The sequence below is a fragment of the Lynx canadensis genome, chromosome E2 (assembly GCF_007474595.2).
Source record: "Lynx canadensis isolate LIC74 chromosome E2, mLynCan4.pri.v2, whole genome shotgun sequence".
NCBI classification, from domain to species: domain Eukaryota; kingdom Metazoa; phylum Chordata; class Mammalia; order Carnivora; family Felidae; genus Lynx; species Lynx canadensis.
Window position 1 is genome coordinate 46,144,264 of NC_044317.1, and position 15,522 is coordinate 46,159,785.

The window sequence follows — 15,522 nt, forward strand, 5'->3', positions numbered from 1 at the left end:
CCCAACAAGAAGGCCGTGAAGAGAAAGAAATTCTTGAACTTCTCTCTCCTGTCACCTCCTGCTGGTGCTTCCTGTTGACCAAATTCACTGGAAGCTGGAGGGCATGGGAACCCAGGTGAAGGTGATAGCCTGCAGAAACCCACCTGCCAGGGCACTGAGCAGGGCGGAGAGCAGCAGACACCAGATCTGGGGGTGCAGATCGTGACGAGCCAGCCCAGATGGTGAAATGATTGCTTGGTCTCACGATCAAGATGAAAAGCGCTAACACGCCATCAAGGCCCTGCGAGGCCTGGCCCCCAGTGACCTTTTGAGCGTCCGACTCTTCGCTGTCTGGGCTCAGACCACCCCAGCCTCGTCTTTCGCAGTCAGGCGTTGAACGTGCAGCGCCCACTGCCTGCAGGGCCCTCCCCTCAGCTCTTCCTCTGGCTCCTACTCAGCCTCCGATCCCAGTGTAATAATCACTTCTTCAGAGAGGCCCTCCTGGGGTCTCCCTGTCCGTATCAGGTCCTTCTGTTGCTCTGTCTGTACCCCATTCACTTCCTTTGTCTTTATAAATTAATTTGTAAGTTTGTTTAGTATGCCTCTCTTCCTGGATTATAAAGCTCTGGAGGCCAGGGACTGCTGTATCCCCAGCGTCCAAGAGAGCATCCCAGAAATGCTTGTCAAATAGATGCAGGAATGTTACACTGCCCCCCTTTGTCACGTTGGGGGAGGGTGGGGGCTTGGGAGTCAGAACCCAAACAAGCCTTACACTGTGTTTGGGTTCCATGGAATATGTTTTAGTTAGGAATCTCGTTATTTAAAAATTATCCTACGGTGGGAAGAGAAGCATTAGGAAATCTCACCTAACGCAGTACTCATAAGGTGAGGTTTTTGTGGAGGATGAATACAATGCTCTAAGAAAATCTTAGCAAGCTGACTGCTCACTCATTTCCAGCAACTCATACTGCTTTTAATCATCATCATGTAAACAGCATAGCTTATGGTGTCTCCACCACCCTTTAACATCTTCCAGCCAGTGTCGCGCTCCCCTGCCCCTGGGTGGTGACTCTGGGAGGAGCCGTAGCCTCTCTGCCTGACTTCCTGACTGTAGAAATCGGCTGCTCTATAGCCACTGGAGTCTCCACTCAGTTTGGTCATTGGAACAACACATCTGAGATACTCATCAAATCTCCAGATTTGACTTCTCAGCAAATTCTCCCACCTCCCAGCTCAGGGCTGCTCCTTCTCACCTCTCCTCTGTTCCATGTTGACCTGTTTCTGGCCTGTCGAGGGTTGGAGCACGAGGAGGAAATGGGAGGCAGGGGAGTGTCCCTGGGACTGTGACCACAGCTGACTGCGAATTCTCTGGGCTCCCTGTGCACCCTCCTGGTCCCCCAGGCTCCTCTTGACTACAGGCTCACCTCAGAGGCCCCTGCTGCCAGCGAGAGTGGGTGCAGAGATGATGGTGTTCGCCACCCAGCTTTCTCCAAAGATGTTCCTTCCAGCAGCTCCCTCTGTAGTTTGCGTAGGGGGTAAGAAGGTTCATTGGTTTGGCAGAACAGGTTTTAGATTATTTCCTTTTTACTTTCTCATCCATTCGCTATTTCATTTCTGTCCCCACGGCACCTTGGTCGGAACTGAAGTAGGAAGGGTACCTTCTAACCTCTCGTTACAATGAATTTTCAAAATAACCCACGTAGAGAAGATTTACAAAGTATGTTAAACAATGTCACACAAATGTTTGAAAGAAGTAAATCACATAAATGTCCTGTATCAGTCAGATGTTCCGATAATAATGCTGCTTAACAAACCACCCGAAAACTCAAGTGGCTCACAGACATTAACATGTCTCTCTGGCCCACACATCCACAGGTCTGACTGGCCTTGGCTCCCGGCCACGGATTGGGTCCAGGTCTGCTACAGGTGTCCCTCATCCGTCTGGGGCCCCCATGGGGCATGTTTAGCTCCCGGAGAAGGCAGGAGCGCAGGAGGCATCCTTGCTTGAAAACCATTGGCTAAATCAAGTTACCCAGGATCAGTAGGGTGGGGATGTACCTCCCCTCAAAGGTGGAGAGGGAGGAGTGAGTGTTTGCCAAACTGTAACCTACCACACAGTTTATATGTATGTAAGATGAGAATAACCGAAATGGAAGAGCAGTAGGAGAATTCTTCTTTGAACAGAAGTGCATGTTCTAACAGCAGTGGATGTTCTAGGAAGTAAAAAAATGTGTATACACGCCCTAAGGCTGTCGAAAGTTTCCAGTCTAGCCAGCAACTTACTAGACGTAACTATTTCCATTCCTACAAAGCACACTCCTGTGTCTGATTGCATGTTTTCTTTCTGAAGGGAATCTCAAGTGCCTTTCTTTCTACCATCTATTTCTCCCTCCTCAGTATGGCTGTGACCCGATCCAAAGATGCTCCTGCTTTTGGTCCCCCCATCCCCAGTGGAACCACATTCCGCAAGTCTGATGTCTTCAGAGACTTCTTGCTGGCCAAGGTGATTAATGCCGAGAACGCTGCACACAAGTCTGACAAATTCCACACCATGGCCACCAGGACCCGCCAGGAGTACCTCAAGGACCTGGCTGAAAACTGTGTCTCTAACACACCCATTGACTCCACTGGCAAATTTAACCTCATCTCCCTGACCTCCAAGAAGAAGGAAAAGACAAAAGCACGGGCAGGCGCTGAGCAGCACAGCGCAGGCGCCATCGCCTGGAGGGTGGCGGCCCAGGACTATGCCCAGGGGGTAGAAATTGACTGCATTTTGGGGATTTCCAATGAGTTTGTGGTGCTCCTGGACCTTCGCACCAAGGAGGTGGTGTTCAACTGCTACTGTGGGGATGTCATCGGCTGGACCCCAGACTCCTCCACTCTCAAAATCTTCTATGGGCGAGGGGACCACATCTTCGTGCAGTCCACGGAAGGCTCTGTGGACGACATAAGGGAAATCGTCCAGAGACTGAAGGTAAGGGAGAGAGCTCGGCAGTGGTACAGCACTTCTGTGGTTTGGCCCAGGCCTTGGGGAACCACCCCCCCCACCCCCACCCCAGCCCAGTCAGTCAGGCCAGGACACTAACTGGCCCCAAGAGAACCAGAATTGCCCCTTACACACTAGGGGGGCTTGTGGGCCCTGCACCCTGGGTTCTTTTCTAGGGAAGGTTCGGTCCAGGGATCCAAGGCTCTCCATTGTCATCACCTTGGGAAGACAGAGATGTATTTATTCACTCTAGAAGTTGATAGGAGATAGAAGTTTATGCTTACATTCAAAATGTAAGGGTACTTTGGGGAAGAATTAAAATAGAATGAAAAGCTTCCAGGCCACTAAAGGATAGGGCATAAGCAGGGACCTGGGGAGAACATGAGAAAGCACAGTACAAGAAACAAACAAACAGAAAATTATATAGCGGGAATAAGTCCACATCAGTAATCACGATAAACCTGAGTGGCTTAACTTCCTCTGTTAAAAGACGAAGGTTCATAGTCTGGGTGAATTCTTACCCTAAACTCCTGGTAGACCTCTCCGACTCAGACTGGTGGTCAAAGCAAGAGTGACAGATTTCAAGTCGGGTGACAGCTAGGTTGGTGAAGGCTTGAAGCACTGTGGTAAGAGGTACTCGGGCCACATCTGAGCTCTGTGAAAGGGAACGCTGTAGTCAGCAATGGGCTCTTGGTGGGTTTAACAGGAGGGCGGGTCGTGCATGTGAGATAGGGAAGGGTGCGTAACATGGGACCCGGGTTCTAGAGTTAGAAGGCCTGGCTTCAAGTCCTGGCACTGCCACTGGCCAGCCGTGTGACCTTGAGCCAAATTCTTAACTGCTGTGTGACTCAGTTTCCCCATCTGAAAAATGGGAACAAAAATTACCATACGTCACGTGAAAGTTTTAAGGATTGGATGAGTTATGTTGCCCAGACAAGCTTGCCTGACTTGGTGGGCTGTGACCTCCAGATCCCACCATGTTCACCCTTCTGGGCCTTTGCACTGTCTCATTAAATTCAGGTTGGATTGATAAGGCCCTGCCCTCAGCTTTCCTCGCCCAAAATTCATGCTTTAGGTAACAACATTAGTTTTTGGTAGCAACACGGATGTGGGGTCGGAGAACCAGGGCCTCCATCTGTTTTATTCACTTCCGTATGTCCCATGCCTCCATCAGGACTGCCTGGCACGTAGTAGGTGTTCAGTAAATACTAATTGGTTGGCTAGTTGAATGAGTTTAATTGAACCCTGAGTCTGTGCTAATAAGCATTTTACGTGCGTGATCTCACAGTCTTTCACCACCCCATGGAGTGTAGGTACTGTTCGTATCTCCACTTGACAAGATGAGGAAATTGAGGCTCAGAGAGGTATAGATACTCACATAAGGTCATGCAGCCAGCAGATGGCAGACTGGGATCTGAATCCAGGTTTTCCTGACTCCAGAACCTATCTGTGTCCAAACTCGAGACTGGTAGCTTATCGGCATCTCCGCCCAGGTGTCTCTAAGCCCCTGAAACATGTCCAAGAGCAAACTCCTGGTTTTCCTCCCCTGGCCCCCAGAATTTTCCTGTTAACATAAAGGGCAAGTCCGTTGCTCCATTTGTCGAAGTCAAAAGCCTTGGCATCAGCCTTGCTGTTCTCTTCCTCTCACACCCACATCCCGTCTGGCTCCGGTGGGCAGTCTCCAGCCACCCCTCCCCTTCCACAGCCTCCCCCAGCCTCTCCTGGACTCTGCAGTCACCTCCTCCCTGTCTCCCTCGCCTCCACCCTTGCTTCCCTATGTTCTGTCCTCAGTAAGGCAGCCCCAAGGGGTCTGGTCCCATCACTGCTATGCTCAGAACCGTCTGCCCACCCTAGGTGAAAGCCAGAGTCCTTGCAGTAGCCTGTGAGACCCCGCGTGATCTGGCATCCTGTCGTTCTCTCTGCCCTGGATACACAGACCTTTGCTGCTTCCCGAGTGTGCTAGGCAGGCAACCAGCCTTTCCACTGCCCGCACTCTCTCGCTGGAGCACTTTAGTCAGGTGTCATCTTATCAGGGAGGCCTCATATGTAAAATCGCAACCCCCCACCCCGACTGAGCATATTCCACCCACTTACCCTGCTTTAATTTTCTCCATGGCACTTACCACCACACAAAGTGTATTTGTGTATTTGTTGTTCATTGCGCTGTCCTTAGCACTCAAGCCCGTATGCAGGAGACGCTCAGTGAACTTGTACTGAACGCATGGGTGCATCACTACCCTATATTAATAGCAAGAGCAAACATTTGTGGAGGGCTGTCCGACCCTGCTCAGTGCCTTGCACGACTTGGCATTTTCTCCTCACAAAAACCCGGTGAGGGAGATACCATTATCATCCCCACTTCACGGATGAGGAATCTGGAACCCAGAGAGAGTTAAGTACCTGGGTTCTTTAACACGAGAGGATTCTTCCTCCCCAAATCCTGACAGCAGCTCACGTTTCTTGTGCAGTGACCGTGCCAGGCACAGCGCCAGGTTACGCATTTTACCCACATCCTCTCTGTGCCACTCCGTCCCACACCCACCCCCGAGCCTACTGTTGGCACAGTGTTTTGCAGCCCGTTACCGCAGCCCTCCTCACAATCTCAGTGCCCCAAAGCCCACTGAGGAACCAGGTGGCCAGGAAGTGATGACGTAAGCCATCTTCTGCGAAGGGACAAGCCCATCTTAAATGACTCATGATGGCAAATCTGTCTGCTGCGCAGAGCCCTCCAGGGCAAGGAGTCCCTGCCCTCCCCAGCAGAGCCAGGAGTCAGACATCCTTCGTTTGTTAAGTTATGCCCCTGTCTCTGAGCCGGACAGTGCTGGGACACAGCAGTGACCGTGATGGGCCGTGGCCGCCCTCCCGGGACTCCCATCTGAGGCAGATACCGAACAAGGAGTTACAAGTGCCGAGAGGTTAAAGAGGAAGTATTGAGGATGCCAGGGAACCTATCGTGGGGAGAGGTCTCAAGCCCACAGGTTGGATGTAGCCCCCAGACATACTCAGTTGGTTACCAAAGCTTAGCATTCGGAAGACTTCATAGAAGTGTGTCTTTCCGGGGGATCTGGCTGTGCTGGACATGCATTTGCACAGGTCAGCCGAAGCAAGGCCGTAAGTGCCCGCTTCAGATGGGGCACAAGTGCAGCATTTAGCCACATTCCACCAACTTGCGTCTCATGTACACTGCCCACCGAGTACCCCAGCTTGTGAGCCTGGGATGGGGGGCTCCCTGAGGAAATAACTTTTAAACCGAGATCAGAACAAGAAGTAGGAATCGTCCTGGTGAAGAATGAGGGGGAAATAAAAAAAGGGGGCAGCGGGGAATACAGCGTGGAAGGTAAAAGCAAGAGTTAAAAAGTCAGGTCTGTACAGGTCTTAACATCTGAAAGATAAGCAAAGCAGTTGTACCTGCTTCACAAGTGAGATAATGGTGAAATTGGGCATATGAAGGGCTTAATCAGTGCCTGGCACACACAGATCAGTCCCCAGGAAGATGAACTTTAAAAAGGCAGGGTTGGCCTGGCAGAGGGTCCTCTGAACAGGTATGTGTTTGGTCTCGTAAGGTGTTCCCTGTGCCGTGGGGCCTTTCTAGAATCTTGTAAACGTCAGGAATGCTTCTGTTCTTCAGGTGGGGCTTCCTTTGGTTTGTTAGAAAAGCAAAGGGGACAGAATTGTCAGACATTTAAGAGAGCAGGGGTGCCTGGGAGGCTCAGTTGGTTAAGCATCTGACTCGTGACTTTGGCTCAGGTCATGATCTCACATTTTGTTACTTCAAGCCCCGCATCGGGCTCTGTGCTGACAGTGCCGCTTGGGATTCTCTGTCTTTCTCTCTGTGTCTCTCTCAAAATAAATTAACTTAAAAAAAAAAAAAAAAAAAGGTTTGGGGTGCCTGGGTGGTGCAGTCGGCTAAGTGTCCATCTCAGGTCATGATCTCACAGTTCATGGGATCGAGCCCCTCACTGGGATTTCTGCTGTCAGAGCAGAACCTGCTTCGGATCATCTGTCCCCCTCTCTCTCTGCCCCTCCCAACCCTCTGAAAAATAAACAAACATTAAAAAAAAAAAAAAAAGGCTTTTAAGAGACAGCAGCTACAGAGTTCAGTTACCGGCTCTCTCCTCTCTCTCCAAAATGATCGAAAACAACTGTAGTGGGTCGCTACAGGCTGAGCTGCTAAAAGAGACTGAGAGATCCAGTGGCCAAAACAAGGTGGGAGTTTCTTTCTCTTGTAGTTAATGCCCAGGCTGCTCAAGGTGGCAGGGACAGCTCAGGGACTTACACCCCTTTTGTCTTGTGACACCTCATTTTCCTTCTGTATTGGTTGGTATGACTCCATATCCCCGTTCCTGTCTGTGGGGAGGCAGAAGGCGTGAGTGTGGAGGGCAAGCAATTTTATTTTGAAGAGCACAACCTAGAAATTCCATCACTTCCACTCCCGTGCTGTTGGCCAAAACCAAGTCATATGTCCATACCTAGCTGCGAGAGAAGCTGAGACATGGGGGGCCTCAGCCGGGTGGCTGTGCGCCCATCCAAATCTGTTTTGCTGTGGGAGGTCTTGGTACTGAAAGGAGGAAGGGAAGAGTGGAGAATGGACGGCAGTCAGCAGCCTCGCTGAAGCCTCTGAGGAAGGTCAGGCCCTCCCCACCCCCTCCTGGGCTGGTGTGGCCTAATTGGTCAGGGGCACAGACACACCGGACGTTTCTCTGTAACCCACAACCAGATTCTGTGGACACAGAGGTGACTGCTTCAAGGAGAAGAATTTTGACTCCCCAAGCAGAAGTCACGGGCTAGGATGAGGTCAGTCACAACTTTCTCTTCTGATGCACTGGACACCAGGCTTTCCTCTGCAACCGGTTTTTTAAACTTTTTAACTATGGAAAATGTCGAACATACACCAAAGTAAAGAGACTCACCTAGCGAACTCCTGGGCCTTCACCAGTTTTCCGCGATTATCAGCCAGCCCGTGGCCAGTCTTGTTTCTTCCTTCCCTCCCTTCCCTTCCACCTGATTATTTCGAAACAAATCCTAGACATCCTATCATATCATCTGTACACATTTCAGCATTTATCCTGAAAATGCACAGACCCCCCCAAAAAACAACTGTCTTGTCATTGTCACACATAAAGAAGGAACAATAATTCTTTCTTGTCACATGAACAAGTTGGACTGTGAAATCAATTACTGGGTCTCAATCAAGAATTTTTGAGGACAGGATAGGAAAGAAGACAGAGTATCGCAGTCCATCCCAGTAAGTAAGGATAAGTAGTCCTATGTGAGGTGTTACCCCAGTGCTACATTTGTTCCCCCACTTTCCAAATTCTCCCCATCTGCGTCAAATGTGGTTATGTCTTCAGGTGAGTCCTTTCCCGTCCACACTCTTCATTTCCTGCTACCTACACTCAGGAATGTGATCGATTTGGATTGCAAGGAATATTTGTGGGTTAATGCACGTGTGAATGCATAGACCGGTTTGTGACATACAACCTGCTTAATGTGCGTAGTGGCCAGAAAAAGTGTGAAAGCCACTGTTGTAACAAGTATGTTCAAATACCATAACTTCTAGCCAGGGAATGGCTTCTCACAGGCAATTTGAACTATTACACGTTCTGTTTCCTTAATCCAGTTTTAGGAGAGGGCAGACAGATCTCGATGTGACTTGTTTAATAGCTGTAGCCGTGGCTTGTTAGGTTCTTTTCTCCCAAGAAGAGGAGAGAATCCCTAAGGACATGCTGAAGGGCTGAGGTCCTCTTCCGCGGGTCCTCCTGTTTACAGTATACAATATCATGGCAAAAACCACACGTGGATGAAGCAAGGCCTTGTGTGGTCTGGTCAGGTCCAGGCTGGAGGACGGTCTGAGGAGGAGATTGGGAAGGGGTTTGTGCCTCTGAGAATGAGGAAGTAAAGAATATGGCGCGAGCCCCCACCCAGAAAAGATCCCAGGATCTCTGGTTGGTTGCTCCTCCGGCTTACTTTGTTCAGAGTCACTGTGTCAGGATAAAATAGTGGCTTAGAACAACAAAGGTTTGGGAGGGAGAGGAGGGTAGGTGATGGGCATTGAAGAGGGCATCTTTTGGGATGAGCACTGGGTGTTGTATGGAAACCAATTTGACAATAAATTTCACATATTAAAAAAAAAGAGAACAACAAAGGTTTATCTGTTGCTCACACTACATGTCCATCTTGGGTTCACCAGAGGTCTCTGCTCCACATTGTTCTAACTCTGGAACTCTAGCTGACCAAACAGCCATTATCTGGAATATACCTGGTAGCTGTGGTAGAGGGGAAAGGCCTATGCGGGGAGGGGGGGGGGGGGTCTCACTCTAGCAAGTAAATGCCCCAACCTAAATGACATGACAGTTCCACTCACAGCTCAAGTTGTGACCAAAACAAGTCCCAGAGCCCACCCACCCCAAGGGGCCAAGAAGTATAATACTGCTATAGCTGGGAAGGAGGGAGGCCAGGGGCCTTTGGAATACATGGCTGGCTCCTGACTGCCACCATCTCTGCAAGCTAATAAGCCATATAGTTGCATATCCATGTTTCGTTTTCAGAAGTCAGGGGTCCAGGCTGAGACTAGGTAGGTGTTTATGCTCCTATACCCTGGCATCACCTGGGAGAGATGGGAGTCAGCAGGGTCTTTGGCCCCAAAGCGGGGAAATCTGTACAGGGATCGTCCAGAGCTGGCCCCCAAACAGTTTCTGAGGCTAGATCCTACCTGTTGCCTACAGGTCATGACCAACGGCTGGGAGACGGTGGACATGACCCTGCGGCGGAACGGGCTCGGGCAGCTGGGCTTCCACGTGAAGTATGATGGGACAGTGGCCGAGGTGGAGGACTACGGGTTTGCCTGGCAGGCCGGCCTCCGGCAAGGTAGCCGACTGGTGGAGATCTGCAAGGTGGCCGTGGTCACACTGACCCACGATCAGATGATCGACCTCCTGCGCACCTCTGTCACTGTCAAGGTGGTCATCATCCCGCCTTTCGACGACGGCACGCCCCGGAGGTAAGGGCATCTGCCCTGTAAGGTGGGAGCCAGGTGGGGGTTGGCAGCTTCCAGAGAGCCCGCGTGTGCCCCCGCCCCAGTGCTGTCACTCGAGGCCTTTCTCAGGAGGAAGAGCCATGACGGCAACCAGGTGAGAGTCCGCAACTATCAAGCACATACTGCGTGCCAGTTACGGTTGAAGCTCTGCAAATGCGTACTGTCCCATTTAATGTCTGTAACAGCCCCACGAGGTGGGCACTCTCATCAGTTCCATTTTGTAGATGATGCACACAGCGTGAAAAGTAGCTTGCCCCGAGGCCACACTGTACTGGATTCACTCCTTCAACACATATTTATTGCGCCCCGAGTACGTGCAAGCTCCATTCGAAGCTGGGGATACAGCAGTAACGAGACAGAGCGCCTGCTCCCTAGAAGTTTGTGTTCTAGAGGGAGGGATAGGCAGTAATTAAATAGATATAATGCAGGACCAGGCAGTAATAAGGTTTAAGAAGAAAACTAAAGCAGAGTAAATAAAGGGCCTGCCCCATGGTGGGAGAACTGCTTACATTATCAGGGAGGGCTACTGGGTGGAGGCAGCCTTGTGGTCTTCTCTGGGCCAGGGGGTCCCAGACAGAGTGTGGACAGAGGCTCCAAAGTGTGAGCGTGAGTGTGTGTGACACATCTGTCCGTGCAGCACGGAGAGACCAGTGTGGCTGGAACAGGGGTGAGAGGTGGGGGCAACCTTTGGGGGAGCTTATGGACACAGTGACAGGCTCAGATTTTATACCATGGAAAGTGGGAAGACAGCGGAGAGTTTGTTTGGGTTTTTTTTACTGGAACACTTCAAACATATTAAAAGTGTACTGAGCCCCGTTTCAACACTAAGCAACATGTGGCCAGTTTGGGGTTTTCTTTTTTTTCCATCTCTGTACCTCCCTATCTTGGATTATTTGAACCCCTATCTTGTATCATTTGAATCCATCCCAATGTTTAGAATGTATCTCTACTCAATAAGCACCTCTAAAAAATTATGATGATGCTTAAAAATTTTAACAGTAAGTCAGTATCAATTACCCATCTGTGTTTACCTTTCTCTTGTATCAGAGAGATCTTTTTTAAAAATAATTGTTTTGTTGGGGCACCTGGCTGGCTCAGTCAGTTAAGAATCTGACTCTTGATTTCGGCTCAGGTCATGATCTCACAGTCCCCGTGTGGGGCTCAGCACAGAGCCTTCTTAAGATACTCTCTCTCGGGGCGCCTGGGTGGCTCAGTTGGTTAAGCGTCCGACTTCAGCTCAGGTCATGATCTCGCAGTCCGTGAGTTCAAGCCCTGCATCGGGCTCTGTGCTGACAGCTCAGAGCCTGGAGCCTGTTTCGGATTCTGTGTCTCCCTCTCTCTCTGACCCTCCCCTGTTCATGCTCTGATTCTCTCTGTCTCAAAAATAAATAAATGTTAAAAAATTTTTAAAAATGTTCAAAAAAAAAAAAAGATACTCTCTCTCCCTCTCTGCCACTCTCCCCCTAAAATTAAAAAAAGAAAAATGTTTTTAGAAGAGTTGTTTTGTTAATCAGGCTCCTCCTGTTGTATGTGGTTGATGGGTGTCTTTAGGCTCTCTTAACCTATAAGCTTCTCCTTCCCCTTTTCTATTCCCCTTGCAGTTTAGTTTGGGAAGAAGCCAGGTTACTTGTCCTTCAGAGTTTCTCACTTCCTGGATTTAGCTGCTTGCATCCCTCTGATGTCCTTTACCCTGTTTCTCTAGCACATGAATTTCCTGTAAACTGGAGTTTGATGTAGAAGCTTGATCCAATTCTGGTTAAATTTCTTTTGGTAACACCACTTCCTAGGTGTGTGTCTGTCAAGAGGCACCACGTGTCTGGTTGGCCCTCCGTGAGTGACCCTAAGGGCAGTCGGAGGATTCAGATGGTAGCAGCTGACCCGTCATTATGCATTGTCCCCCTCAGCAGCTCTTCGACATGATTGCCTAGATCAGTTATTTTCTCATGCATCACGTGGTAGCGAGTGGTATTCTCAATTCCATCATTCCTCCTTCATTTATTGACTGAAATTTTTCTAAAAAGAATGTTCCTTCCATAACTATTTGGTTACTCTGAGGTGTAATTTATTATATGGAAAAGGCAAGGTAAATGCAGCTTTCAGAATAATGAGTTGGTACCCTAGCAACCTCCAGAGGTGACCGGAGACAGAAAGAGAGAGAGAGAAAATCACTACCTTCCAAGTGCTGGAAACACAGTTGCACAGGAGACAGTCAAGGCCTTGGCCCTCATAGAGCTACCGAATGGATCAGGGGAGGCAGACAATAAACAAGTAAGCAAATAGGATGATTTCACATAGCAGAGGGGGAGGCAGTTGAGCATAGTGGGGAAGGCAGCCTCTACGGTGAGATTACCTAGGTTTGAATCTTAGCTCTGCCCCGTAGTAACTGTGGCCCTGGGCTAGTGGCCTCTTACCCTGTGCCTCGGTTTCTTCATTTGTAAAATGAGGACAGTAATAGGTCCTTTCCCCAAAGGCAGTTGGGAAGTTGGAGAAAAGCTTTGTAACGCACAGAGAACAGCCCTTGGCCTGTAGGAGGTGCTCTAGAGACACCAGCTGGGAGATACTGGGTGTGAGGAAGTAAAGAGCGCTGTCTGACTTTGGACAGGGTGGTCAGGGAAGGCCTGAAGGTGAGATGGAGCCAGAAGAAAGGCCTTGCAGGGGGGAGTGGCCATTAGGACAAAGGCCCTTGGCTTGTTGACAGACCAGAAAGGGGGTCAGGAACAGAGTGAGCCAAAGGGGAGGTGAGATGAGGGGACCCTGAGGGCTACATACATGTGACCTCACAGGGCTGGCGTCATCCTCACTTTACAGACGAGCAAGCTGAGTCCCAGAGTGGACCCGTCACTTGCGCAGGGTTGTACAGCTACTAAGTGGCCGACAAACCTCAATCCAGGTGTCCTGGCCCCACCGTGTTCCACCGCCTCAGAACGCTGTGCGCATGCCCAGGGGTGGTGGCTCCATCCGCCCCTTCTCGCTTGCTCTGACCTTGGTAGGGGGCAGTTCTGGGCACGGTGAAATCCTTCAGCCAAGGGCTCGACCTCCCCTCTCCCACCTCCCCAGTCTCCCGGCCTTGAGACTCCAGTCTAACCCCAGGCGTCCCCTTCTCTCAGCCCTCTTGTGGCGCCTTGGCCCGGCCACACCCGCGCCAGGCTCTGCAGGGGCAAGTCGAGCCAAAGTAAGTCCGCAGGCGAGCTCCCCAGCAGACTACCCCCCCCCGCCTTGCTTTGCACCCACACCCATGCCCACACGTGTGCACACGGTAAGCCAGCCCGCCTGCCGGACGACTCCAAAACTGGAGGTGCGCGAGAGGCCACACAGACTCCCTGGACCTGCAGGTAGGGGCCAACTGAAGCAAAAGTGAAAGTCTGCAAGTTCCTTCTCCAGCTTTGGGGAGGCTTTGGGGAGACCAGGCCAGGGAGGGCATGACCAGACAGATGAGCCCCGCTCCCTGCCCTCATTAGGAGAGCTGTCAGCCTGCCGCCTTTATAAGGCAGCCGCAGAAACAGAATCTCCTGTTTGCAAGGGCAGGTGTGGGCTGAGACTTGTGTGGTTTTTGTTGTTCTTCAAATGCAGAGGTGTCTGGCTGACCTCATTTGCAGAGCTGATAATCCCAACTCGGGGGTCTCTCCAGCCTCTTGCTGCAGCCCTGGCCTCTTCTGGCTCAAATGGCGAGATAAGCTCTGAGGGGAGACGCACAGGGATGGGCAGAGGTGCTGTCCCTGCCACCAGCCAGGCTCAGCATGGTGTGCATCTGGACCCCATGCTCTTCAGACACTGAATAGGGTAGAGTGGGTCATCCACACACTCCCAGGCCACAGGACGAGTTCTTGAGTGATCCCAGCACCACTGGCCACAGCTGAGCCGGGCCGGGTAGCTGTGAGAACGTCCCACAGCCTAATGAGATGGTCATGTTGATCTTGGGCGCTTGCACAGGCTCAGGAGGGATGTTCTCATCTCACTTTTCTCTGTCACTTCCTGATGGGGAAGGCAATCTGGGATGCTTTTATCCCCTTTAGTTAGACTCAGGAGCTCCAGTCAGGGGGGTTAGAAACTCCTCCCTGAGAAGGAAAATTGAAACCACACAAGTAAGTAAGTAAGAGAGGTAAGAAAGGAGTCCCCGTGGCCTCCAGCAACTAGGCTGTTGGGAATTGAGGACAAGGAGGCAGTGAGGACAGAGGTCTGTGAGCCTGGGGGCGGTCCTCTCTCAGATGCCTCCTGCATGTGGCTGAGGTTGGAACACGGTGTTTAGTGCAACACTATTGGTCAAGCACAAGACTAGAAGCAACCTAAATATCTAACCATAGAGGACCAGCTAAGTAAATCCTAGGGCATCCGTGTGATGCAATAGTATTTGATTGTTTAAAGGAAATAAAGTGAATTTGTTTGTGCTGAGAGGGCCTGGTAAGAAATAGTAATTGGGGGGCAAGGAGAGAGGAGGGAGCAAGATGATATTTGGAGTTAAGTGTGCTATTCTTTTTATTTCTATTTTATTTATTTATTTAAAAAAATTTTTTTAATGTTTATTTATTTTTGAAACAGAGAGAGACAGAGCATGAGCAGGGGAGGGTCAGAGAGAGAGGGAGACACAGAATCTGAAACAGGCTCCAGGCTCCGAGCTGTCAGCACAGAGCCCGACGCGGGGCTCGAACTCACGGACCGTGAGATCATGACCTGAGCTGAAGTCGGACGCTCAACCGACCGAGCCACCCAGGCGCCCCGATTTCTATTTTAAATACTGTTTGCATAGGATCTCTCTGCATAGATATACCTGCGTAGAATATTTCCGAAAGAACAGACAACAAACTGGAAGCTGTGGTTGCTTCTGGTGGGTGAAACTGGGGAACAGGGATAAGGGACAGGAAATGGCATTTTATCTCACTTTAATCTTTAAAAACCGTTCAATAAGTAGGGGCGCCTGGGTGGCTCAGTCAGTTGAGCGTCCAACTCTTGGTTTCAGCTTAGGTCACTATCTCACAGTTCATGAGATCGAGCCCCAGGTCAGGCTTCACATTGACAGCACAGAACCTGCTTGGGCTTCTCTCTCTGCCCCTTCTGCCCCTCCTCTGCCTGCACAAGTGTACGCGCTCTCTCTCTCTCGCTCTCTCTCTCTCTCTCTCTCTCTCTCTCAAAATAAATAAATAACCTTAAAAATACAATTCAAAAACCAAATCAACGAAGTGGGTTTCTCAAACTTTTCCATGTGTCAAAATCCTCTTTGGCAACTTGGTAAAATGCAAATCCCTGGGCCCCACCTCAAGGAAGATTCTGATTCAGGTGAGCAGAGATGAGACCCAGGTATCTGCATTCCTCTGCTGAGTTCTCAGGGTGGTTTAGGTGCTGGTAGTTCTCAGGCCGGTGGGGAACAATTTGTTCCAGAGCCCCCAGGGAGGTGTGGTTGGACTTGAGAAGATGGAAAGGACACTCACCTCTGAGCCTGTGGGAACAGCAGACAGACTGGCCACAGAATCGGCTGGAGAAGGCAACAGCATCAAATCCTGTTTATTAGGCATGTGGCACGTGCCAG

The 15,522-nt window shown here is 50.4% G+C and overlaps 1 protein-coding gene across 3 annotated transcripts in view; it reads left to right on the plus strand.

Moving 5' to 3' along the window:
- SIPA1L3 (signal induced proliferation associated 1 like 3) overlaps positions 1-15,522 on the plus strand; it is a 240,147-nt gene that overhangs the window by 162,987 nt on the left and 61,638 nt on the right. For all 3 annotated transcript variants that reach the window (XM_030297618.1, XM_030297615.1, XM_032591515.1), the window contains exons 9-10: positions 2,377-2,953; positions 9,691-9,965. In XM_030297618.1, coding sequence (XP_030153478.1) covers positions 2,377-2,953; positions 9,691-9,965 — 852 coding nt within the window. The remainder of the gene's footprint in view (positions 1-2,376; positions 2,954-9,690; positions 9,966-15,522) is intronic.